The sequence below is a fragment of the Hordeum vulgare genome, chromosome 4H (genome assembly GCF_904849725.1).
Source record: "Hordeum vulgare subsp. vulgare chromosome 4H, MorexV3_pseudomolecules_assembly, whole genome shotgun sequence".
Taxonomy (NCBI): domain Eukaryota; kingdom Viridiplantae; phylum Streptophyta; class Magnoliopsida; order Poales; family Poaceae; genus Hordeum; species Hordeum vulgare.
Genome location: NC_058521.1, coordinates 3824864 through 3836854, shown reverse-complemented (window position 1 = coordinate 3836854; position 11991 = coordinate 3824864). Strand labels below are relative to the sequence as shown.

At 47.9% G+C, this 11991-nt stretch overlaps 1 protein-coding gene across 1 annotated transcript; it reads right to left on the bottom strand.

Moving 5' to 3' along the window:
* Nucleotides 1–9081: 9081 nt before the first annotated feature.
* On the bottom strand, nucleotides 9082–11705 carry LOC123446893. The gene is made up of 2 exons (XM_045123435.1): nucleotides 10001–11705; nucleotides 9082–9531 (listed from the first exon to the last, which is right to left on the bottom strand). The coding sequence occupies exons 1-2, from the start codon at nucleotides 11418–11420 to the stop codon at nucleotides 9440–9442; spliced, it is 1512 nt and encodes a 503-aa protein (XP_044979370.1). The 5' UTR covers nucleotides 11421–11705; the 3' UTR covers nucleotides 9082–9439.
* Nucleotides 11706–11991: the final 286 nt, after the last annotated feature.

Genomic DNA, 11991 nt, shown 5'->3' with positions numbered 1-11991 from the left:
CCTTCAGCTCGCTACTTTATTTTTTCTTTCTATTACTTTACATGGAAAATATAGAGCAATCTCTAAGGGTGTGTTCAGTTTGAGGATAAGGTGTCATGGGATGGGTTGATTCCGTCCCTGGCAGCCCATCCTCGTGTTCACTTGTGTTTTCATCCGGAACCGGACCGTCCGCATGCAATAGATATTCCTTAAAGATGCTTCATCTACCGATGCCTGGGAAACGTTGGAACCGGCTCGTTATTCATCGATTGAACGCAAAAGAAAAGAAAAAAACAAAGCCTCACCGCTCACCCCCTCACCCCCGAGGACGTCCCACCCCCGAACGCTATCCTCTCCCTCTCCCTCCCAGCCGCCGCTCTCCCCTCCCATCCGCCGCTCTCCCCTCCGAGCCGCCGCTCTCCCCTCCCAGCCGCCCTCCCAGCCGCCGCTCTTCCCTCCCAGCCGCCGCTCTCCCCTCGCATCTGCTCTCCACCGACGGTGAGACGACGGCCACCGGCGGGGAAAGAACCGCGCCGACCCCAGCTTCGTCGAGCTGCAGCAGACCCTCCTCCTCCCAGCCCGACCCGCTTTTCTTGTCCAGCACCAATTGAGGTATGCATCTTGTTGGCCAGCACCATCCCTCCACTTTTCTTGTACTAGGAAAAGCTAGGCTTCTTGCTGCTGTTATGTTTGATAGAGTCCATGCATTGTAGATGGTCAAGAGGGTGAATAGAAGGAAGAGGATGATTAGGGGTGCTGCTGTTTTTGTGGTTCTTGCTGCAGTGGCGGTAATTGTTCGTGCCATAATAAGGAAGAGGAGAGCTTGCATTTCCTATGGCCCTATGCATGAAAGAGACCGGCAGATTATCTAAGTAGCAAAGTATGTGAACCATATGATGGATTGTAATGAACAATATTTCTTTTCGATGATGACCTTGTGATATTGTTGCATCTTATGATATTTCTATTGAAAATCTGTTATATATGCTGTTATATATTTGTTTGACTTGTGATCATATACTATTAAATTGCTTGTTGAAAATACAAAGAAAATGCTGTCAAAATTTTAAATTATATGTTGTCCAAATCTGAGATATATATGAGCACATTAGAGGTAATCTCACCATTCATATGAAGAGGTGAGTGGAATGAGATTCTTTTCATTTTACCTCCCAAACAAAACACATGGACTGTGACAGCCCGATGCCGACGTTCCAGAAGCTTCCCCTTTTCTTTCCGTTTTCGTCGTGTGGGTATTTTCAGTTGCCGGATCATCATCGCATCTTGCGCATCATCTGCATTGCATCGGCGTCTCCGTTGCCGCTCGCTTTTCAAAACTTGCATCCGTTGCTAGTTGTCGGTTCTCGTCGTTGCCCGTTCTGAGCCCGATCGCACTCGCACGCGCCCACGGCACCGTCAAAACCCTGTTTTTAAAGTGCGTTTAAAACTTTCACTAATCGGGTTGAGATTTGACGTGCGGTCGAGATTAGTTATAGCGAGGCCGCCTGTCGAATTACGTCGCGATCAGAGTCCGTCTGGTACCCGAACGGTCGCCCGTAGCGGCACCGTATTCGGTCTACCGTCGGACGTTTGTCGGTGTTTAAAAATTCGTGTCGCGCCGCCCGTTCTCCCTCTCGTCTTCGGATATCCCCCCTACACAACCACTCGTCCGTCACGCGTTCGGATTTAGTCGAATCCGACCCCGGGGTTGAAACCGGGGCGAAAAAGTGCTAAACCTAGCCCCCCCATTTGTTATAAATAGACCCCTCCTAAATTTTAGGCAGCTAACCCTAGCCACATCGGGATCCGCGCCGTCCCAAAACCCTAGCCGCCCCCACCGGCTCCCTGTCTCCCTCCTCCAGCCGCCGGCCCGCTAGGCCCGCGCGCGGCCCGTCCCGGCCCAGATCCGCCGCCGTCTCGCCCGTTCCTCCCGCAGCTTTCGAGCAGCCCGTGCTCCCGTGCTCCTGTGCTCGCCGCCCATGGCCGTCTCGGCTTCGCCGGAGCCCCTCGCCGTGCCCCGCCACCGGCCGGAATCCCACCGGAGCCTCGGCCGCGACGCCCGGGGACCTCGCCGCGCCGTCCCTGGTCGGTCCCGCCGCCGCTCGCGCGCGTTGCCTCGCCCGTTGCCGTGCCGCCGCCTCCTGCCCGCCTCCCAGCTCGCGCCGCCCTCTGGCCTCCCGGATCTGGCTCCTCAGGCCGTCTCCCGCCCGGATCCGACCCCGGCGCCCCGCCTGCTCGCCAGTCCTCGTGCGCCCCGACAGCCTGCAGCGCCGCCGCCTCCCTCCTGCGGTTCGTGCGCCATGCACGAGGTCGAAGCCCCTCGCTCGCTTGGCAGCGCCCTCGCGTGGGCCGCCCGAGCGCCTGGAGGCGAGCTGCCGCGTGGATCCGGCCCAGGCCAGGCGCCGGCCTGCCTCGCCCCGCTGGCCAGCAGCCCCGGCCTGCTCAACCGGGCGCCCCCAGGCCAGGCCGGTCGGCCTCCCCTAGCAGCCGGCCCAGTAGGCTTCGCTCCCAGCTCCAGATCCGCCTGGGCCCGAGGCCCACCAAGGTGAGCCCTGCCCTATCCCACACCCATGGCGTAGCTTAGTTTTGCTGCGCCCCCTGTTCGGCCCATTAGACTATTAGGTATTTTCGGAGTTGTATTAAATTCCAGAAAAATATCCGTATATTAGATCGCGCGTAGTTTAATATCCGTGTGTCGGATCGGAGCGAGTAATATATGGTTTTCGTTTAGATTTTCGGGTAGTTTCCGTTTTGCAACTTGCATAATTGTTTGACGCCGTTTAGAGTGCCTAATGCGTCGTTTTGCGTGCTGTCCTATATTGTTTCGACCCGTATTTATTTTTTCGCGTTAGACCGTTTTGCCCGTATGGCGTGTTAGAAATGCCCATGTTTTAGGGACTTATTTGCCATGTATTTTAGAGCGGTCAATTGTATTTTTACGTGTAGGGATTGCCGGTAGTTTATTTTCCCGTATATAGGTTATTTTCCCGCATTAATGTGTGGCTTTATTTTGTGTTCCAAACCCCACATATTTTATATGTTTCCGGGGTAGAAAAATCCCATGGATTTTTCTGTGCAATTAGTTTTAGCTTTTGAGAAAGTTAGTTCGCGAGATATTTTGCCGTGATGCCCTTTTGTTTAATTCGTAGGATTTATTCCGTGCGTTGTTTGACGGAGTTGTCAACTAGAGAGTTGATCTAGGGTGTTTAGACTAGCCCCTGGTATTTTTGGTTGCAATAGAAATACATGTTTAGGTGTTGTTCGACTGCCCTCAAGTTGCTTGAAATAGTGCTGTTTTGGAGGAGCTGAAATATTTCTAAGTCTGGAATCTGTTATTATTTTGTTGCTGCCTTGTCTTGCTTGTAGCTTGTGCTCTATAGCTCTTTTGAGGTTGGTCCAATGGAGTTAGTTGTTCCCCTTGTGTTCCTCTAGCATGCTGTGAAGTTTCATGCCATTTGAAGTCCTGTAGCTATATGTTTTGCTGCTGTCAATATTGCTTCAGATCGAAAACTGCACTTGCAAGAGGTGTAATTTTCACTAAGTCTGAAATAGCGTGTGAGATGCCATTTGTCATGCCGTGGCTTGCATGTATTCAGTAGCTCATGCATCATATGTGTTGTGCATCGTGTGGTGAATATCGTGTGTTGATGCTTGTTTCCGGTTTCCCCGTCTCGATAGAGTTCTGCATGCGTGCCGGATTGTGAGGACCCGTTCGACTTCGCCGGTTTGTCCACTTCACGGAGGCATACTTCTTCCAAGCGGGATCTCAGGCAAGATGATCATTTCCCCTACCATTACTATCATTGCCATGCTAGTTTTACCGTTGCTACCGTTTATGTCTCGTTGCCTATCACATGTTAAATATCAGCCTCTCAACCATGCCATGTTAACCTTCAACCTGTTCGACCTAGCAAACCACTGATTGGCTATGTTACCGCTTGCTTAACCCTGTTGATAGCGTTGCTAGTTGCAGGTGCAGTTGCTTCCATGTGACAACATGGTTTCCTTGTTATATCACCATATTTACATGCTATTTAATTTAATGGACCTATATACTTGGTAAAAGGTGGAAGGCTCGGCCTTTCTAGCCTGGTGTTTTGTTCCACCTTTGCCCCCTTAGTTTCCGGCTACCGATGTTATGTTCCATAATTGAGCGCTCCTAACACGATCGGGGTTGTTATGGGGACCCCCTTGATAATTCGTTTTAGATTAAAGCTGGTCTGGCAAGGCCCAACTTTGGTACTACATTTGCCTAAACACCTAATAAAATTGCATAGGGACTTCCCGGGACCCGAGGATAATTTAATCAACCCCCGGGCCAGTGCTCCTCATGAGTGTTGGTCCAAAACAGAGCACTGTGCGGGGCCACCGCGAGGAAACTCGAGGTTTGGCACTCGTACGCGTCGCTTATCCACTGTGTCCTGAGAACGAGGTACGCGACTCCTATCGGGATCGTCGACACGTCGGGCGGCCTTGCTGGATTAGTTTTACCTTTGACGAGATATCTTGTGCATCGGGATTCCGGTGATGCTTTGGGTAATCTCAGAGTTGAGGTTTTCCACTAGGGAATCCGACGAGATCGCGAGCCTCGTGATTGAGGATTTCTATATGGCTTGTGGTAATTTGTGATGGACTAGTTGGAGCACCCTTGCAGGGTAAAATCTTTCGGAAAGCCGTGCCCGCGGTTATGTGGCAACGTGGAAACTTTGTTTAACACTGGTTCTAGATAACTTGAAGTTAACTTAATTAAAACATGCCAACTGTGTGCGTAACCGTGACTGTCTCTTTTGTGAGTTCTTACTCCGATCGAGGACACGATGGGGTTATGTCTGACGTAGGTAGGTGTTCAGGATCATTCATTTGATCATCAGTAGTCATGTCCGTTTTGCGTAGATCTTCCCCCTCTTATTTCTGGTATTCGTAAGTTAGCCACTAAATATATGCTTAGCCGCTGCTGCAACCTCACCACTTAACCATGCCTCACCCATTAAGCTTTGCTAGTCTTGATACCTTTGGAAATGAGATTGCTGAGTCCCCTGTGGCTCACAGATTACTACAACACCATTTACAGGTACAGGTAAAGGTTATTTGACGTGAGCGCGTTGATTGTTCATTTGGAGTGCTTCTTCTTCTTCTTCTTCCTTCTTCATCGATCTAGGGTGGGTTCCAGGCCGGCAGCCTGGGATAGCAAGGATGGACGTCGTTCTTCTTTTGTCGTTTGTTTTCGTCCGTAGTCGGACCCTGCTCTTACTCTTGATGATTATGTAATGTACTGATGTGACTCTGATGTAGCTTGTGGCGAGGGTAAGCCAACTCTTTATATATCTCTCCTTTTTAGTACATGTACTTGTAACGATATCCATTCTTGCGACACGACGAGATGCGCTTCTATCCCTGACGAGGCCCCCGTGCCAAATTGAGGATAGGGTCGCATCTTGGGCGTGACAAGTTGGTATCAGAGCAAGGACCGACCTAGGAGCCCCCTTGATTGATCGAACATGGCTGAGTCGAGTCTAGTGAAAAACTATTTGAGTCTAGTTATATATCAGAGAGTAGGATTCTTTTTTCTCCTCTTCTATGCTCCGGTGAGGAATCTTGACGTAATAATTTACTCTACTCCTCTTCCCACTCAAAAAAATTTTTAGGATCACGCGGATATTGTTGGAATCTATATGATGCCGATGTGACGGAGTTCTGTCTTGGTGCCTCCTGTCTGACTTGATATTCTTCCGGGGAGTTGAGCTCCAGGGGATTCTTGAGCACATCGTTATCATTCAGATTTCTTAGTATCTCAGGATGAAGGATGTTCGTAATTGCTTCAATACTAGTAGTGGCGAGATAACCCCGATGTCCCCAGTACTGATGCAGATTGTTCGGGAGTACTACCATACTTTGTATCGTTGTGATCACGAGGGTCTGTTGTAGATGAAGGTCCGAGATTCTGGTTGTGTGTTGATGGATGTGATACAGGTGACGGGTTAGTATAGGAGTTGTGTGTTATTACTCCTTGTATCCGTGTACCAGATTTCATGACCAGATATTTCGGGAATTCATAGGTGGGAATTCAAGTAGTTTCTTATAGGACAATCTTCCAACAAACGCATGATGTTAGGTTGGGGTTCGACATCTTGTGGATTCGTTTGTTCACGGTCGACTTACAGCAGTACACGTTGTGTCTTAAAGAGTCCTTGTAGCTTGCTACGACTCGGGGACGCTTCGTATGTCAGGTGCACTGCCTTGCACTTGATGGCTACTGTAAATCGTGCCCGTGCGATCCTGTCCACGAAAATATCGGACGAAATCTTTCTCATGAGTTTGTTCTGGCTTGTTTCGTAAGCCACACCCTTTGTTTTGTTGAACTATGGTAATTCAGTTGCTTCGATGTCAAGTGGTGATTTCAGATCTGTCCTAAGAGGTGTTCTCATATTTTTATGTATATAGACATATTTTAGAGTGTAGATTCACTCATTTTACTTCGTATATAGTCCCTTAGTAGTGAAATATTTAAAAAAGACTTGCATTTAGAAACGGAGCTAATACATTTGCACTGAAAAAATACAAATACAAATGGGTGGGCAAAATACATAAGCAGAAGAGTATATAGATTTTGTTCAGGATTGTGTCAAAGAAGATGATCTAATAGTGCATTGGAAAAGAACACCGGTGAAAATGAATACTAGCATCCAGTCTGTAGAAGTCTATTATGCACATGGCATATACAGACTTCGGGGCGGACGTTAGTGAGCAAGCAAGCTCCGATGGAGGTGTCTGGGCTATCATCAAGCACCGGCATCAACCGGGGTGGCGGTAGCGCTAGCTTCGCCATGAACAACAGCTTGGACGTGTCCATGAGGAACCCACCGATGCGAAATGCATCTGCACCACGCTAAGCAAGCCCCCTACCCTGCTATGTATCAGCCCCCGTAGGCGTGGACTTTCTCACATGGCTTCATCAAGTACGGGGGCATACTTACATTTATACACAATTTTTTTATTTATTTATAAATTATTTTGTTAACATAATATCTAATTTTAGTTTTTGACATCTGCATTTTCAAATATATATTATGTTATATTAGTTTATATTTGGGAACAACAGTTATGTTCATTTATTTGAACGGTCGATGAGAACACTTTGGTTGCGCTGAATCTCCGCTAGATCTGAGCAACATAATAATTACAAAATAACCTTCTTCATGGATTGATGTCTATCAGTATATGTACTATTGTGTATTTTATGCATTTGAAACTAGTATCTTTCATTATATATTTCTCAAAGCTCTAGAGCATATGATTCTACCAAATATCTTGATAGAGATCCCTAGATAATATGATTGTTTATATCAGATGTAAATACTAGAAACATTATATTGTTACTATCCCATTAGGTAGATATTTATCAATCACCAAGATAAAAGCTCAAGAAGATTGGAGCCCTTGTTTGGACTTATCACGAGGGTTGTTGAGCATATTGCCTCCGACCCTAGTCTAGCTCTGTTTCTAGGAACATCAGGTGTGCTCCCTTATTGGAACCTCCTACTAACATAACAAAAATGTTGATTGTGATTGCCAAGCCATAATAAGAACAAGTGGACAATTGTTTTGTGGTCTAAGAAGAATTGAAAACATGGCTCACAACCAACACAACTGCACATCAGTCTTCAATAACAATGTCCTGGTCTTAAATATCATTGCTCGTGTGGGTTCCAATAGTAGTTTAGCTTAGTGGAAGATATTGATACCCCTCTTTTGCTTCGACTGAGGGGACACTCTCCTCATCTGTCATGGATCCCTCCCGACACTTCAGATCTCTCTCCCAGCGGCCTCCCTCCTCTCTCCATCTGTGGTCTTTGTGCCCATCATCGCCATACCTACATCAAAGAAGCTACTCCGATGGCTGGATGTGGAGAGGAGTTTGAGGTTGGAGAGCACGACACGTGATGGGACTCATCCTTGAGTCATGCCATCACAACCTGGAGGCCAATGGAAGCCCCTACCAACAAAGAGCGACATGGTCTGTCGGATGACGGCACCAAGAGTGGTAGGTCGCGACATTATTTTAATTTTTTTTGCATGTTGTGGATGAGCCAATGAACAGTACGTCTACAATCAAACTTGGGTAAACATGACGACACGAAGTAGACTGACTAGGAGGAGTTGTTGTGGAGCATCGACCGTTACAAAGCCAGTCATGTCAACATACCCATACGATGTACTTGGAATTTTATCTGCCGCCGGAAGACCATACGATGTCCTTGGAATTTTATCTGCTGCCAGAAGACCATACGGAATGGTCTTCTCTTGGTTCATTGGCTATTTCTTGACATCCAAAGACCAAACACTTGAGGAGGACGTGGTAAAAGTCTCAATAATATATTTTGTTTTGTTTGTTTCATTCAAGAGTTAAGAATTAATGAATGAATTTGGGAAGCAACATTCAGGAACACTACGGGAAGCACATAAATACTCCAACTATATCCTAACTAGGTAGGATATATGGAAAGCAACATTCAGGAACACAAGCATTGAAAGAAATCTTCAATATGTGCCATCTCAAATTCATATTTGTAATACTTTCCAGAAACCTTCAGCTCGCTACTTTATTTTTTCTTTCTATTACTTTACATGGAAAATATAGAGCAATCTCTAAGACAAAGGAAGGACAAAACCATGTATGCCTACAAACTGGTGTTAGATATTTTTGTAGGTTCCGGTCACCCGCCAGTTCAGCTTCTTGTAGAAAATATCTGCAAACAACATCCACTACAAATAGCATATCCACAACCCTGATTTGTATACAAAATTTTGCTTTGTTCATAGCTAATTAATCTAATAAGCAAGAATTTATTGAGACTGCTTTTGGCACATGAAGTTGTAGGCAGAGAAGGTAAACACTAGATTGTGCAGGCAAACACTAGATTCCTATATAGCTTAAAATTTTGATAAATTTCCCACCCACCCAAATGGAGATTTTGCATCACTGGCAAACATGTCAAAAACAATACTCACCCAACTCAACATAGGGTTATGGTGTTAACAGCCAATTCCACAGGTCATGATGTTCACGGAAGACAGCCGCGGGCGACAGAAAACATAAGGGGGTAGTACAACTGACATAATATATAGTTGATATAGAGTTCTAATAATACAAGCTTGTATAATAAACAAGCTGCTAGGGTAGAGTAGGCGGTGAGACAATGAAGAAAGGAACTCCTGAACAGGGTCTAGAGGGCCATAATCCTAAAAGACAGGCAAAAGAAGCGACATACCAAAACATAACAGTGAAACATGATAATCCACAACTCCCCTCCGTTCATACCGAACAGTATTTTCAGATCATACAAACTTCCATGCAACATCATGCCATATGAATTGCCATATATAGAGTCAGTTTCCATTCCATGCAACATCATGCCATATGAATTGCCATATATAGAGTCAGTTTCCATTCCATGCAACATCATGCCATCATGGCGTCAACGTCTCCCGTGTGCTTCTTGCTAGGTGATTTCAGCAACGGCACCCCTGGTCGTTTAGGTATTTGATGTGTACCTGGGATGTCAAATTCCAGGTGTCTTTAGTAATAGTTTGGCAAAGAAGAACCGGTCGACAAACAACTAGCACTGATACAAGCAATTAATTACTCTAAAATCTCCACGCTGAAATACTACTGAAAAAGACCAAACATGATAAGCATGTGCAACGCTCGCCCTATAAATGAATTACTACATGCCACAAGAGAAGTGTGAATTGCTCTGGTGAGAAATCCACAGTTAGCAAACCCCCCGTCCCTTAAAAAAATTGGTGGCATTTGACTTAATGGATAGTATTATGACCTAGGGTATCTTATTTTGGTGGATTATCCATCCTAAACCCCACATGATCAATGCATGTGAAATGACGCTCGCTGCCGTCACCCACTCCACCAAGAAGAACATGCACGGATTAATCTGGTAGTTTAGCATGTATCGTTGGAAGTAACTAAGAGACAGCAAGGAAGGGGTTACGGTCAGTTAGTTACCTGGCGTGGGTTGGAGATACGCGGAGATCCTACTTGCGTCGTAGCCCTGGGCTACACAATAAGTCCTCTCAGCCGGGAACTCCACCACTTGCTCAGCAGTCTCGTTCTCCATGTCAACAGCAAGCACCCAAGCTGTGTGTTGGCTTGGGCTGAAGTCAATCTTGGCGAGTAAGTAAACAATGGCATCATTCTGCAGGCTGAGTGTGGGCAGGCCAACGCAAAGAGACGACAAGGAGGTTGGGAAGGTAGCGACGGTACGAGCCGCATCAACCATTATACGGGTGGAATCGAGCTTGCATTCCATGTGCCATTCCTTGGGCCAGGACCGACGGGCCTTCTTGATGCTCCATGCCGTGGCCATCCAATGAAGGGAGGGGCTTACGTCGGGGTGAGGCAGCATGTCAACATACTTGATGGTGTCGCCGACGACGGCAATGTCGCGAAGAGACCTTCCCTCGAAAGGTGGCTCCATGTCGGGTGCGCTCGGCAGCTTCAGGTAGCCAAGCTTGGGGCGTTTGACGAGAACGTCGCAGAAGACGATGTTGCGCCAGAGATCCACCCAAACCACGGTGCCATTGCTTCCTCCGATGGTGAGTGTCTTGCCTGTGATGTGTACTTCTGGATACGATGAACCCATGACCACCGGCTTGTTGCTCCAGGTCTTTGTAGCAGAGTCATAGATGCAGAGGTGAGGAGATTTTCCACGCCAGAAAGAGTAAGATTGTGCGGCAACGACGAAGTGATGGGCCTCGGCCTCCGCGTCTCCATGTCCATGTCCATGGGGATGGGGGCTGGAGCGTGTGTTTTTGGAGGGTTTGCGCATGATGGCGAGCGAGGGCTCGTTGAGTCGGTGTTGGAAGCCGGGGAGCGGGAGGCGGTCAAGTTTGCGGGAGAGGGCGTCGTAGACGAAGTAGTGGCAATTTCGGGGGCGCAAGAAGTCGGAGTGATGGTCGCCGTCGCGGGTGGCGACGCATAGGAGGACGAGGCCGCCGTCGGTCTCTGTGGCCAAGATGTAGGGCGTGACGGGGAACTCGGTGTGGTCCATGCGGGTGGCGTGGACGCAGAAGTAGGAGACGAGCGGCGGGGCGACGGCGCAAAAGGTGACCTTGAGGCGGCCGGTGAGGCTGAGGCCGTCCATCTCGCAGACGGCGGTGGTGGCGTTGTCCCGGTCGGCGAAGTAGGCGCACGGATCGATGAGGACGTACGGCGGCCGCTCGTCCTCGCCGTCGGGGTAGCCGTAGGCGGGAGGAGCCGGTGGCCACTGCCTGCCCTTCTCCTCGACCGATTCCTCCTCCTCGCCGTCGCTATCGCTATCGGGGTAGCCGTAGCCGTAATCGGGAGGAGGAGCCATCTCCTCGACCGATTCCTCGTCCTCGCCGTCGCTATCGGGGTAGCCGTAGCCGTAATCGGGAGGTGCCATCGATCCTCCCTCCCAGGCTTGCCGTCAAATCGATTGCCTTGTTCAAGGATGGATCGCAAATCAATCGTTGATTCGTCAATCCTTGGATGGATTTATGTGGTGGATTGGCGCGATTGATCCGAGTTGGGTGGGGAGATCGATTCGAGATGGAGATGGAGATGGAGATGGAGACGAATTGCAGTGGGAGACGGAGTAAAAGGGGATCGCCGCCTCCTGCTGCTGGTGCTGGGAAGAGAGTAATTGAGAGCCTCCTACTACTCCTGACAGCCGGCACTCTGGGCTGCAACATGGGTGGGCCGCTGCCCACGCCGAGCCATCCTTGCTATTTTGTTTTGTTCATCTATTAAAATTTTGGAAATGATAAATCCCAAAAAACAAATCAAGGCAATTTTTAGTTCAGTCAAGGTCGACAAACAAGCCAATTTTCCAACAAGAAAAATGAACTAAGACAAAATAACCATGTGTTAACAATTAAAATCGCCACCTCACGTCAACTAAGGTTGCCATTAAATAAAACGTTCGGACGACATTCTTAAAATCCAAACCTTCGGGATTTATCGGATTCCTAAAA

Coding starts and splice junctions, on each gene's coding strand:
- LOC123446893 (XM_045123435.1), bottom strand. CDS start 11,420: ATGGCACCTCCCGATTACGGCTACGGCTACCCCGATAGCGACGGCGAG. Junction 9,532..10,000: donor GTATCTCCAACCCACGCCAG/GTAACTAACTGA, acceptor TTGACATCCCAG/GTACACATCAAATACCTAAA.